Source organism: Rattus rattus, chromosome 16, assembly GCF_011064425.1.
Source record: "Rattus rattus isolate New Zealand chromosome 16, Rrattus_CSIRO_v1, whole genome shotgun sequence".
Taxonomy (NCBI): Eukaryota; Metazoa; Chordata; class Mammalia; order Rodentia; family Muridae; genus Rattus; species Rattus rattus.
In genome coordinates this window covers 5,327,896-5,342,995 of record NC_046169.1, presented here as the reverse complement: position 1 = coordinate 5,342,995, position 15,100 = coordinate 5,327,896, and the positions used below count along the sequence as shown (strand labels likewise).

Genomic DNA, 15,100 nt, shown 5'->3' with positions numbered 1-15,100 from the left:
CTATGGTATGAGGTATTGAGCTGGCTGATTCCTTGTCTAATGAGCTCTGGTGGCTGAAACTGAAGGGTGATGAAGGGGGGATGGGAACACAAATAAAACACAGGGAGGCAACTGTGAGTATTAACTGTCTGAAGTGCAGTCACAATGGACCCAAAGTGTTTAGCTTTGGGAAGAGTATCGGGAATCTAAGTGTTAAAAGATGATTAACCAGCAGGTTTGATTTCCTAAAGAACACAGCCACCATGGCTACCTGCCCCATTAACATCTTCCGCATTAACATCTTCGGGATAACAAACACACAACCCCAGCGCTGGGCCTCCCACATTAGCCAACTGACTGGGAGCCACACTGGGGCACTCCCAAGTAGCAACAGAGAAGCCTCAGGAGAGTAGAAAATTAACTGCAAAATAGATGAGACTATGCTTAAACCATCGCTGACCTTTAAATCACCAACAAAATGCACTACAATTTTTTTTTATTTAGTTTACAGAAGAAATCTATTAAGTACAGGCTGCAGAAAGAAAAGGTTTAGTGCTATTTACATTCATTTTAAAACTCTGCTCTATACAAATTTAATTCTGATCAGTATGAACAATATTTTCGTAGATCTACTGCATATAAAGCCTTCTCATGGAAGCATTAACAATGAATAAAGTAACCTGATTGCATTTAAACAAAGATGACCATAGAGACCATTTACATTTAATGCTGCTGAGGGCCGAGAACCCTCATTAAATACAGAACACAACGTAGTCTGCAACTTCATCTTTTAAAAGGCTGGATAAAGTTATTGATATGGAATACTGGTCTATATGCTACACGCCAATCTATATTTGCGTTCTACAGTTAGATATTTTATTATGTCTTTTTTATTAAATATAATCTACACATATTTGTAATTTCATCCAGGAAGATTTCTTCCCAGTGAAAAAAATATAAAATCTTTTTTTTTTACAGGTTTAGATGAAATTAGCTCATGCTTTAGTGCTGTGCAAATTGTTTATTTATAGCATCTCAATCTTTAAATTATTGGTAAAAATAAGAGTGGCGCTATTGATCATGTATGCCTTAAAACTCAGCTTGTGATTTTAATACAATTGCAAGCACTGATTCCGAATGCAAACTACAGAAAGTAACAAAATTAGCATCTGGAGACTTTAAAAGGATCCCTCTGCTCTAGTGAGCGAGTACACTCGGCACGGTTCGGATGAGTGATGGTGGCGCAAGCTTTCAATCTTCTGATACTCAAGTACACAACCGCTGAGGCTTCCCACCAGTTCTGCACAGTGACGGCACCGAGACACTGGCCCCTCCACATTAAGGCTAGGGACACACTGCGGCCCCTCTGTGCTGTCTGCATGAGCCCCCTGCGGGGAGGACTCGGTGGGCAGGCAGCAGGGGCACCCTCTACAGAGTGCTGTGAGCAGCAGGCATGGCTTCTCATTTGCTGTGGTGACAAGAGTCATGCCCAGTCTGACATCCTGCGAGGACAGCCACTGCGGCTGACTTTGGTAGAATTCACCCAGCATGTTAGATTCCTTCCCATTTCCCCTGTCCAACTGGCCTGGTATTAACTGCACCGATGATGGGCGTCCTCCAGGGTGGACTCCACACAGGAGAACGTCTGGGCGCCACAGACATGTGCAGATTACGCTGATGAGGAAAATAATAATTTTTTTAGTGCAAATTGAACTTGCAGCACTCGCCTTCTGACTTCTGTGGAGGAGTCTTTGTGGCAGCAAGGCGGTTTCTGCAGAGAGAGACTTGAGAGACTTGCTGTTTCCCCTGGAGACCACTGTGCATTTCAGACTGCTCAACACAGACAAGAGATACAGGAATAAAGGACCAGACTGGAAATGTTCTTGGTTCTTTTTACTTTGTGAGGAGAGATCACAGAGCTCATGAGTGGTTCAGTCTAGATGTGCGGGCGACTGTCCCACAGGTGTCGGAAGCTGCCGAGTCTCCTCTGTCCCCGCAGTGGTAACAGACTGCCACACCTGCGCTGGCGACGATGCTACAGGATCACACAGCAGTTGCTCTCACCAGTTTTCTCCCGGTTTCTCTGACCTGGGGAAACAGGGCCGGCCCGGGTTAGCCAAACTGTGTCTCAGGAAAAGGCAGAGGCACAGTCGAACTGCCTGGGTTTTGCTCGAAGCTTGTTTTAAAGGGTCGTTTAACTTTTGGCATTTTTCAAAAACAGATTACTTGCTCCACAGGTTCAATTCATAAACAACGACATTCCCTGTCCATCATCCAAATGTCTAAGTGGAAGCAGGCATGAATGCCTGTCTTGATGGCTCAAATGGGGTGCCCTCCAGGGGGGCTTACCTTGTGAATTGGGCTCTGGCAGGGTCTCTCTGGCCACCAAATGCATCACTGTTGTTTTGCCAAAAGGAAGTTTTAATGCTATGTAAAAAAGAAGAAACAATCTGTCACAGACACATTATTCTGTTAAATCACTAGCCAGGGCTGAAATGCTTCTGAGTGAGTCCCGACCTTGGCTCCTCTATAGGGAGACATTCCCTCACCAGAGGGAAGGGTACAGTTCCAAGGGACTCTCCAGTTATGCCACTGGCTAGACGCCAAATCTGTCTTATGTGAGAGAAAGCAGAGTCACCTCTGCAATGACCTCGTCCACGCCTGCTCTGCAGCCCGGCTTCAGGCCATGCTCTATATACTGCCTACAGACTGCCAGTTGTCAGTGTCACCATCACTAACTCACAGGTATACTGAATGCCATCTAGCAGGTGAGGCTGGCACGTCTCGTCTGCACCCAACTCAGTAACAAACAGCAAGCATGGCAGAAGGTGGAGGAGAAGCCAGACTGGGATTCCTTCCTTCAGAAGACTTTTCTACACATTAGTCACCATCCAGAAGACAGGATTTCAACTTTTCCTGTACACATAACAACCACCTGGGTCTGAGCTCAGAAGTCACCCTGGTGAGATACGGGCTGTATTTTAGATGAGCTGGCCTGGCAACTCAGAGGCAAAGTGTTTGCACAGCATGCTGCTGGCCTCGGGTGCACTCTAGCCATGCAAAAGTAAAGACGTGACCTGAGAGTGAAGGTGTGCCCCAGGCCATGCCACTCTCTCTCTGAACTACATTTGGAGCGTTCCCTGGGCCTCTCCTTTAGCAGAATGAAATTCTATGAGATTAACAAGATTACACCTAAAAAAAAAGGGGACCCAGGAATGTCCAAAGAGACCTGATGACCAAAATTTTAAACCTGAAGCTGACCAAACCACAGCATTTCAATAATGACAGGTGGAGTGAACAGGCGGGCCTCTAGTCTGACTACTCAGAAGGCTGAGGCAGGAGGGCTGTTGGAGTTCAGTGGTGCTAGGCCAAGTGGCACCATATACAGTGAGACCAGTCTTACAAAGTGGGTGGAGAGAGGAACAAAGGCTGAAGAGACCCTGGCCTCCTACTATGTGTGCCCACAGTGACAGAAAGCTATCCAGAGAGCCTGTACCTCACTACGTCCCCCTCCCCCACTGTTTCAACATTGCCTATGACAAGGACATCATTTGTTCCCACCATGGGCCATTCTTTTCCAAGCTGGTGAGATGGCTCAGCAGGCAAAGGTCACCTCAGAAAGAAGCCTGATGCCTGAACCCCAGGGAAAGCAGAAGAACTGACTGCAAAGCTGCCCTCTGTTCTCCATACCTGGGCCTTGTCCCTCACAGGAATAAAATAAAAATATTAAAATATTGTTGTCAAATACTTTTTTTTTCCTTTTCTATTTTTCGGAGCTGGGGATCGAACCCAGGGCCTTGCGATTGTTAGGCAAGCGCTCTACCACTGAGCTAAATCCCCAACCCCTGTCAAATACTTTTATTCTATTAAAAAAAGCCAACACAACTGCCTTCATTTGTAGCTGCAGGTCCTCAGTCTAACTACAGGCTACTGAGCAAGCCTGTAGCTCTCCCATAGCAGCCATGCATACACTGAAGCCAGCTGCCACTGCTGTGTGCCGCCCCTGTAACACTCCTAAGCAAAGGGAACCTGCAGCCGAGAAGGCAGCCAGCAGAACGCCAGCAGGGAGCCTAACCAAGCAGCCAGCAGTACTGTACTGTGCAGAGCTCGAACCTGGCCTGACCAAGTACCACTGTGCCCAACACCACCTATCTGAAGAATGAGAGCTGCTTTAATTTGCTTCCAAAAAAGGCTGACAGCTAAACAACTGTCTTGAGAGGAGTCATTTTACTGATTATTCTAAAAACAAAATTTTTTAAATCTGTAATTTAATGAGAATGAAGCGTCTTGATTTTAACAAAAATCCTGTGGCCTTTAACCTGACACGGAAACACCAGGGCTCGTGGGAGCTGCTCAATAACCAGTGTTCAGAGGGAGATGGACAGTCACTCTCATAGTCAAGAGAGGAAAGCCAATTAATGCTTATTAGCTTGTTCTTTATTAATCTTAATTCAAGATCTTGTTTGAACCATAACAAAAAAAGTGGCCCTATGACTGATCTATGACAAAACAGAGGGGTAACAGTCAACTCGCCTCACCGACAGAGGGCTGCTCTAAGTAGGCAAAACTACACAAAGCGCAGGAAGCAGACAAGTTCTGCCTTAATGGCAGTTAGTTTTTACATGTCTAAAACCTACAGCAGCTTTTAGAGCAAACGTAACACTGGAACAAACCAGCTCCACAGGAGCCTAAGCGCTGAAGAGCCCACTAGGGCCACACTGCCGGCCCTGAGGTCCCGAGCTCTGATGTACAATGAGCTTTGCACTGTGGCCTCTGTTGTCCCATGCAAGCCTGGAGCAACCCGGACGGGGTCTGATCACATCCAACCGTCCGCTCCGTGTTTATTAGTGCGGACACACGAAACCGCTCAGTAGCCACACGGTAACCCATCTACCTGGGGAAGAACGGACCGCAGACCTCACCGTTGGCAAGATGGCTGTGTCCACAGCAGCTGGTTACCGAATCCACTGAAAAGGCCCTCATTTTATAAATGAAAACCCTGCTGTCAGAAATGCACCTAGTCTGTGTGATGATTTTAACGTAACAGTAGCCCACCCAGACCATCCTCCAGAGTTTCTGTCCAGGGAGAAGGCACACCCAGAGTTGGGGACCTCAGGGTCTCAAGTTATCTCTTTTAGAAACCACAAAGGCACTGTCATTTAAAACAAGCAGTGGAGTAAAGCTGGCAAAGGGACATTGATTACCTCCTAGGGTGACGTTTCCGTGTAGAAATCTGCCTTGATAAATGAGTCGAAGAATGTTCGGGCTGCTGACCTGCTCTTCTTCCCAGTCTGAAAGAAAGGAGAACTGGTTAGACCCAGGCCCACACAGCGGAGCACACTCTGTAGAGGCCACCAGGAAGGGTGTGGCCAAGTCCCTGCCCAGGCTCTGCAGCCCTTGCTCCTTCCACCTTCCTCAAGTAGCAACGAAGAGCTGCAAAAGCCTGTTCTTTGCCCCTCAGAGATCAGAGTGTCAAGCTGTAGGCTGACGTTAAGGAAAACACTGAGCCAGAGGTCTAAGTCTTGGTAAAGGAATCTATCATTTGAAAATCAATTTCCATTATCAGTAATTAATGGAATACTATAATGTTCCAGGGCTTGCACTGTTCAGATGTGTGCACAAGGCAGCAACAAGTTCCTCAAAGACTTCCTGAGGTGCCTGGGATCCACTGCCATGCTGTCTTTCGCAGAGCCTGAGACAAACGGCTACCAGCTGTAATATGGGCGGCACAGCGGCTCCTGCAGAACCCGTGTCTGAAAACAGGCTTCCACAGACTGCTGTTCTGACAGGGTGAGCTTCCGCCCACAGTTCCATTCCCATCAGCTCCATGGTGCCGCAGCAACCGAAGCTCTGGGGTTAGTGAGATCTGAGACTCCCTGCTCACCCTTCCCAATCGCTCTAGTAGGCTCTGCTCTGCTCTGAGGGGGGGATAACGGACGGACAGAGAAGTCCAGAAGACGGAGTGATGGGAAGAGGGAAGAAAGCCTCCCCTGCACTGCTTCTGTCTCACGGAGTGTTCAAAACAATGCTTGTGTGTGCAGCCGCCGGCTCTGTCCTCTCAGTTCCCGCACCTGCCCCACGCCTGTCCTCTCTCAGCCCCCTTCTCCTCCTGGGATTCTGACTGTCCTCTCCTCTAGATAAGGATCAGGTGAGCCACTCTGCTTCACCAAAATTACTTTGCACGTGCTGCCTTTAGAGCCATCATTTATAGCATTTATGGGGAATGTCTGGCCAGGCATTCTTTTGCTGTAAACACAGTGACAGTAACTTTAATCCATCTAGGGAAGACATTAGGATTCTAAGAGGATCTGAAGCCTGAGAAAAGCACAGTGAGGCCAGACATTTTCACTATCTTTCATGGCCTTATGAGATCTGCCCTCACCCTCTGTAAGGCCCAGAGAGACACTTGCAGAACCCAGCTTAGGAGGACTCTGTAGTGTTACTGACGTGATTAGCAGACCAGACAGCCAAGGTGTCCACCTACCTGCCAGCCAGCTCCTTCCTCAGGTGCAGGGCACCCAAAGACTTTCTTCTACTGATCCAGAATTTACTATTTTTTTTCCCTTACAAGATCTAACAAACATTTTCTTTACTGACTTTTAGTGCATTATATAATATGGTTTAGACCTAAAGTTTTAATTTAAATAGTTTGTATAAAAGGAGCCCTTTTATGTGCTCTAGTATATGCTGAGTAGATCTGGCAGACTCGGGAAAGAAGGACTTAAAGACCTTTTTCAAAGCGAGTAACGTCGAGCTGAAGTGATCAACTTCCAGACCAGGTGGGAAGTCTCTTCATGGAGCATTTAACACTGGCACCTCACCTTTATCATTATTTGGGTTAGTTTAAGGAACTAAAACAACTTTCAAAGTTCCAATTGCTTTTGTAAACATATTCTATAGACCTGGCGTGGCAGCACATGCTTATACCAGGTTAAAACAGGAGTTTTCCTATTTGGTTTGCCTGATTTGAGAGCAGCCCAAGTAATTTAGCAAGACTTTATCAAAAAAAAAAAAAAAAATGGAGCTAGGAATACAGCTTAGTGCCGGAATATACAGCTTAGTGATGGAATACTTTCCTAGCATGTGCAAGGCCCTGGGTTCAACCCTCTGCACTGGAAAAAGTTAAAGGAGACGGACTATAGCAGTGTTAGCCAGTGGCACACGCCAGGGAAATCACTATGGGCACACTCTGGAAGGGAAAATTCAGGACTCACTGAAGAATCTCCTAGACAGGGAGGCAGCAGAGAGGGAAGGAGCTACCACATACACTCCGAGAGCTCACTGTGGTGCATCAAAAAGCAGAACTCATGGAGACTTCACTCTTCCTGGCCCTTCTTCACAGAATGCATGCAGTATGAACTAACTGCCGGTCAAGTCTGCCTCAAGCTTCATTTCCAACAGACTGTGCACAGGAGCCCACGGGCCCTGCTGCCTCTGTGAAGATCGGCTCCTTCCTTTTGGGTTTTGGTACAAATAGTTCACTGACCGACATGGGGTGGATGTGCACTGAGTACACTGTCCTGCACTAAGGCAAACATGGCTTCCGCATCCCTTGCTCCTTCGCTGCTTTTTTGAGAAAGGCAAAATCTAGGGCAGTGACCCAGCAAGCATGGGTCTCACGCCCTCAGTACTTTATCAAAACATGTGAAACAAGTCAGGGACAAAGAATAAAGCGGCCGGCACTCACCCATGGGCCAGTTGTCATACACGTGCTTTGCGATGTCAGAGGCAGAGTCGTTTGGGGAGAAGAGGAATTCTTTCGTCTTTCCACTCACCAAGATGAGGCGCAAATTAATCTGCAAGTAGACAAGTAGACATGGACACTGAATAAACCTCAGCCGGAATCCACAATCAACTGGATTCTGATCAGACAGAACAGACGTGGGCTCTGAATTAGAACTTGTACTCTAACTGTACACCTAACTCAACAGAGGAGAAAAAGGAACACTATTGCAGGTAAAAAGCTTTTAATGTATCCAGTAAGAATTTAGTGGTGCTTTAAAAATTGAGATTACATTTAAAAAAAAAAAAAAAAAAAAAAAAAGGCTTACTCTAGGAAGAGAGACGAGTCACAGTATAGTGAAGAAGTTCACGCGGAATATCCCTTCCCAAACCCAAGCTTTCTCACTGCACTTCAGGTTGTGGATTCTCAGCAAGTCAAATCCAAGCACTGCCTCTAAATAGGAAATACTCTGGCCTCAACCATCCGAGTAAGGGTCCGCCAAGCAGCGCTATGCAGAAACTGTGTTTCCCTGGAGCAAGCTCAGACAGCAGTCTACAAGGCGTACATAAACTGCTAGTTCGATCCCAGCATCCCTCCCTGCAACACTGCAAAGATGTTCCTAAGAAGACGTTCCTCTTCAAAACTAAACAGTAAAAAACTGTCACCAGCCACAGACACACACTCTGGTGGGCGTTAAAATTCGAGAGGGGATACATATTGGAAATCTGGGCCTTCCTCTTAATTTTGCTGGGAACTCAAACTGTTCTTTAATTTTTTTTTTTTGAAGAGCTATGCATATGGATATAGAAATGTAACATTTTAACACTAAGTTATAAGATATTCCTGGTATCATCTGAAGATTCTTCATTGAGTGTAAATTAAACCTTCTGGGTAAAACACCAATTTCTTTTATTATTCCTCTTACAATACATAACTGCACATCCTACTCCAAGTTCTCAGCCACTTCGTTTTTAAAAATTGCACCATGGTTAACCACTAAGTTGGTAATACATTTTTAGCTAAAAAAAAAAAAAAAAATCAGTTGTCTATTATCTGTTCAGAACACTAGAAACATCTGCCCTTTATGTTTATGGTGTCATCGTAAAATAATTACTGTCTAATATTTAGGGGTGGACCACATTTTCTGTTTGACACAGCCCTACTAACCCCCTACCGGTCTGCATCTTTATTACATCCTTAGGACCTATCCTGTCGAGCTGCAGGCTCGGTCGGTCGGGACTATGCGTATGGTTTTTCATCTTCTAAATGCTCTGGATGGAGGAGAGCAAATGCCAGCTCTAAGGCCAGGAGCTTATGCTCTTCCAGGAAGTTAGCAACAGAATGATAACAGCAGAAGTGTGCATGAGTTGACAAAGTGACTCCACGCTTGAAGCACCTGCTGTGCCTGGCACATGGTGGGAGTCTAGCCTGCTGGTTGGCCAAAATCTGAGCTCTGGTTTTAAGAATCCTCATGGAGATGCAAACAGGAAAGGTCACAGGCAAGGTGTGAAGCCATGCCCGGGAATTACTGATACCACACTGACCTGTATAGCAGGTAGCACGGCAGGAAGTGATGACTTCTGGGTAGTTCTATGGACATGTGGGTTGTTATCAGAGCTCCCAACGTGCCATGGTTACTACATGCTGTCACTGAGTGATATTCTGAAAGTAAAGCCACTTCTACAGCGACCACACACACATCTGGCCTAGCTTTCAAATGAATATAGACCCTCATATGCAGCCAAATAGTATGGGGGCTGTTCAGGGCAATGGAAGAAAACCCTGAATTCCAATCACTCAGACAAGCACCTAGCCACACAGGCTGGTATTGTAGTAAGAGTCTACTCAGAAACAGACAACCCTCTTTGAGGTAACAGGCTCCCCCACACAGCAATGAAGTAAAGACTTTTCTAAAGCTTAAACATGACGTCCTTTGTACACTTGTGGAGGACAACTTGGTATGAACGGAGCAGAATGTACCGGAATTCCCAGGAGGTGGCAGATGTACTACATGCTGAGGCAAGGCAAGGTGACTGTGACCACTGCTTCATGGCTCACAAAATACACATCTGTGTGTGACCCTGTGACATGAGCAGGTCTGGACAGCTCGTTCTTCCCAACATCTAATTCCAGTTGTGATGCTATTGTTATGTAAGATGCCGTCACTAGGGAAACCTGACATTTCTGTAATTTCTTCCGTGTGCTTATGAATTTTAAACTATTTCAAAATAAAAAGGTTCTTCTTCAGCTAGGCGTTGCGGTGGAGCCTACAGTTAGTTCTACCCACCTTTGAGGGCATGAGGCAGGAGCATGGAGACTATCCTGGGTGATGTGGGAAATACATGGTCTCAAAAAACCCCCACCAAACGATAATCAACACAAGTGCCCAGCTTCTTAGAAACTAACATGGGATTTAACATGGATCTATTCTGACTATTTTTCTTATTTCCATTCAAAGATGACAATATTTTTAAAAATATATTAAAATAGCGACTTAATTTAGAAAAAGATACAAGCCTGTCCTAGTTGTTTGTACTAGGGCACTATAGGAAATTGAAAACGGACATGTGGCTTTCCTTTTTTTAGAATGGAAGGTTAATAAATGCAGGTTTTGAATTTTGTTCAGTAGTACTACAAAAGAAACAAAGAATGAGAATATAAGACTGATTTAAAATAGGGATTATCTAAATATTTTTGCAGTACTAAAATATAAGAACCTGGAATTTAACAAACTCATTTACTTATCCATTCACTCAAATATCTGAACACGCTATGCATTGTGTCTGCATTAGGAAAACCTAGTATGAAAGCAGAATTGTGTAATCTTCATTAAAAGACTTGCTATTTTATCCTATTTTTAACTGGATGCACTTGAGTTCTGTGTGGGTATGTACACATCGGTGCTGGAGCCCATGGAGTCCAGCGGCATCAGGTATCCTGGAGCTGGAGTTCTAGGTAGCTGTGACTCACATGATGTGTGTGCTAGGTAGGGCCAACTAAGGTCCTCTTTACAGATGTACAAGTGCTTAAGTACTGGCCATCTCTCCATCACTGACATCATAGTCTTGGAGACATGAAACATGTAAATAAGCGACCATGAAGGGGGCTGACAGGATATAAAGTTAGAAATGCTCGATAAATACCTGCTGAATGAGTTTAAATACAAACCGAAGAGCACGGAGCAGAGAACGGAGAGCCAAGGCCCACAGTGTGCACCTTACTGAGCGCCTGCATGTCACACTGTTTAACCATCTACCCCACTACACAGTAGTGGGAGTGGGAGTGGGGTGGAGGTGTGCCCCCCAGTGCTCGTCCCCATGGCCCTGCCTTTTGTTTTCCAGAATCACTCTGTCTGAACAAAGCACAGGCATCTTAACTGGGTTCCTTGAAACCACTAAGGTCTCTCTCCACTTTGCTTCAAAGCCTGTTCCTTTACCTGGAACGCTCGGCACTCCCCAGCCATGCACGTCCTAAATCTTAGTGCACAGCTCTGCTGGACTCCACTGGCTGGGACCAAACTGCTCCCGTCTGCTTGACGGGGGAGGCATAACCCAGCCTCTAAGCTTAATCACTGCTGACGAAATACCAAAATTACCCTGTGGAAGAGAACTGGAAAAGAACCTCAAGGAAGAACTGGAGAAGTCAAGAAAGTGTTTATGTTCCCCACCGAAAAGGAGCAGTAAAATTATGTGTAAGGTTTCTTACAGCATCTGTGAAAACATCTAACCCACAGGAAACCCACCCCTGCAGTGCTCACTCAGCCTCAGTGGACTAAGGACCCGAGTGATGAGGAAGCATGCTGACACCTGCTGAGCCAAGTCTCTACAGTCTGTTCGTGCCTTACACATACAGATTCTAATCATACACTGCACATGAACCCTGTGTGTGGGAAACTCATTTAGTCATTCTAGAAACACCTGTGTACTCCTAGGTGCGAGAAAAGATCAGAACGGCTTCAACAGATTCCTCTAGACCAGCGGTTCTCAACCTGTGGGTCATAACCCCTTTGGGGAATCAGATATCCTGCATATCAGATATTTACATTACAATTCATAACAGCAGCAAAATTACAGCTGTGAGTAGTAACGAAATAACTTCCTGGTTGGCGATCACCTCGGCATGAGGAGCTATATGAAAGGGTTGCAGCATTAGGAGGGCTGAGAAGCCCTTGTCCTAGGAGGTTTTACATTTCCCCATTTACTTGTAATGTGGATTTCCAGAACCATATTCCAAACAGTATTTTATATTTTCTGAGTTGTTCAACAAATTATTGATTTAAAACAATCCCAGTTACAATCCAAGCCTCTATGAAGCTGTGAGGATGATCAGAGGGTAGCTAGGTTATTTGCTTTTCACATATAGATTTTTTTCTATTATCTGAATAAAGAAATCAGGGTTTTTGTAAGTACAGTTCAGAATCAATATACACAGTACAAAATATCAAAATATAAAGTTTCTAATGCATCACACAGTAAGTACTAATTACTTAACATAAATTACTGATGTAATACTATAATCAGCCTGGCAAGTCACTAAACATTACTACAGAATATGCTCCACTAAAGTACTTTACAATGCATTTTTATTTTGAAATAAGTTTGGGGAACTTTGGTAAAATTCAAACTCTATGAGAATACTGATACTGCGTACACGGGGGGAGGGTTGGTGGTCAGAGGACAACTCCTCAGGCCCCTGCCTCCTCTTAGGTAGGTCTCATTGGCCTGGTGCAGGTGTGTGCCAACAGCCCAACCTTTCCACTTAAGTCTCCTCTGACAAGTATTTTACCATCTTTTCCTATCCGCTATGCTTGGAAATTCTTGCAAATTACTATAAAAGTGTAAAAGTTAAAGTTTCAAATATTACAAACTTATAAAGCATGTCTCTGAAATCAAGTTTTGCTTCTGCACTGCATTAGGCCCAACTCTAAGCTAGTCATTTAAAATCTGCTCACAGGATACCTACTGGCTGCATCCGATGGATGTGCTATGCGAGGCTCTTCCACACTGCCATCTGAGGAACAGATGTGACTGACACTAATGCAGCTGCCCTGGGAGGGACACTGGCTTTCCATCGAGGGAAGTCTGTGTTCTAAAGAGGATTCTTCCATCCCAGCCTCACCAGAAGAAGGGCTGTTCATCCGGGACAGCTGTCCCTGACAAGCAGGCACTACAGGTCCTAAGTAAATGCAGGAGAAAGAGTTGCCAAGAGCACAGTAGTAGAGGCCCTTGGGGAAGACAGAGGCTTTCTCCAGTCTACACTCTCACACACTTCAAAAAGGTGACACCTCTCTTGCTGCTTCCCATCTCCTCTTAAAAACAACAGCAGTTCAATTTTTTAGCATAAGTCAGCCTGAAATCCCAGGAAAGGAAATCAAAGGCTTCGACCAGCACTGAGGTTTCCCAAATGGTTCTAGCAGGCTGCATCCCAACACCTTTACATCTGTCCAGCTCCAGTCACCTAGGTACACAGGTAAATCCAGGAATGACACCTGATAGAGCTTTCGGGTGTCACACTTGAATCTGTCTTAGTCTTGTACCTTTACTACGATCTTCTGCACTACTCCCTTTGAGGTGTTTGCCGTTTTGTGACTGTCCCTTCCTATTTCCATCGTCACCAAGTTCTCGGTACTACATCAAATCCCAGGCCTTCGACGACCCCCTCAATTATTTAGCATGGACTTTCAGGTCTGAAAGTAGTCTCAGAATTTCTCAAGCTCAGACAAGAAGGGACTGACAACTACAGTCCTGAGAGGCCAGCCATTAACAGCAAAGCACAATACAGATACCCGGTTTCTCTGCTAGACCAGGGCTTGCTCCTTCTCAATTGAGGCAAAGCCCCTCTTAACCACTCCCCTAGGGCTCCCTAATACCTTACTGCAGTCTTTTTAGTTCCAGCAGGAGGACTTGCTTTTCTCTCAGCATAGAGAATGAGTTTTTACACAAAATACTCTTTAATCTGTGATATACAAATGAAAAACTATTCCTGTTCTTCTCTGTACCATGGAACTTCAGGGGAATAGATTCTAAGAGAAAAAGAAAGTATTCCCTATGAAAGTTTATAAATGTGCTTCCTTAAAACAACCATTAGCAATGTATTTAATACCAATACATGGCTAAATCTGTCTTATGTGTGTTTTACTACAATTTAAAAACTAATTATAAAACCCTAAGAAAGTTTCTGTACTGCCTCTCAGGATCTTTCATAGGCCAAAATCTCCCAGGAGGGAAGTCCTTAGGGCACTAAAGACTGATCCTTACAAGGATACATGAAGGTGTAGTAAAGCACTAGGCTGGATACAGAAGGAAGGAAGGAAGGAAGGAAGGAAGGAAGGAAGGAAGGAAGGAAGGAAGGAAGGAAGGAAGGAAGGAAGAAAGGAAGGGAACCAACAAAAACAATCAAAACTCCACAGTTTTGGCCTTGCTCTCAGCCACTTCAGGAGGCAGTAGGGCACAAATAGCACTTTAAAATGGAAATTTATTGTTTTCAAATGTGTTGCCTATGACATTAATATGAAAACAATTTTTACTTTTTTACATAAGCACCTTTAAAACATACTCAAATAAGCAGATCACAGCAGCCACTGTAATCCCAAGAGACTGAAGAAGTCAGAGTGGGGGCCACACTGGCTGTGGAGTAAGACCTTTCTAAAACCACTGAGTTAAAATCACTGTACTTAAAACAACCTAGACCTGCTATTAGAGATGCCAAGGCAAGTTTCATATAATCATTATTCAATATATGTGTCCCATGTATATTATTTTATTGTACATAAAAATCATTATTTTATTTCTAAATTATACACTCCTTTACTTCAAACCAACCCTATATTACTAATGGTGGCAAGGACTTCAACAGGACTCCTGCCCGCTGGGAACCACTGTTTCTCCTTTTCATTGGTTAAAAACAAAAATACCTTCTTTCTTAGCAGTGGTTATAGCATCAAGTCTGAACCATTTCCTCATATTTTCCTAACAGGAAAGATAAGTCACCTATTTGAAACAGTCACCCATGATGTAACAATTAGTTCAAAGACAATCATGTGTAATGGCAGTCCCACCGATTACAATGGAGCTGAAAATCCCATCACTCATGCAGTGAGGTCCTGCCACTAGAAAGTCAGAGCATAGGCAAATAGCATGGCAAATTCCTCATGACGTGGTGACACTGCCATAAATCAGTCACTGTGCTGTCAGCAACACACACGTGTAGCATATACAATTAGGTGCAGCGTATAATGCCTGATAATGACCTTCAACTACTATGGTGCTGGCTTGTGTGTTTAATAACAGTAACTTTTATCATCATTCCAGATGGACCTACTCCTTCTAAAAAGAATACCCTGCAGTGCAGACATGGCGAGTGGGAGAGCGCTTGCCTGTCAAGTGGGTCCTCAGCTTA

At 44.7% G+C, this 15,100-nt stretch overlaps 1 protein-coding gene across 1 annotated transcript in view; it reads right to left on the bottom strand.

Annotated features, from left to right (window-relative positions):
* Nucleotides 1–458: 458 nt before the first annotated feature.
* The window catches only part of Ubl3 (ubiquitin like 3), a 46,425-nt gene continuing 31,783 nt past the window's right edge, over nt 459–15,100 (bottom strand). The window contains exons 2-5 of the mRNA XM_032886308.1: nt 7,667–7,775; nt 5,184–5,270; nt 2,329–2,406; nt 459–2,067 (exon numbers count right to left, since the gene is read on the bottom strand). Coding sequence (XP_032742199.1) covers nt 2,015–2,067; nt 2,329–2,406; nt 5,184–5,270; nt 7,667–7,775 — 327 coding nt within the window. The 3' untranslated portion in view covers nt 459–2,014. The remainder of the gene's footprint in view (nt 2,068–2,328; nt 2,407–5,183; nt 5,271–7,666; nt 7,776–15,100) is intronic.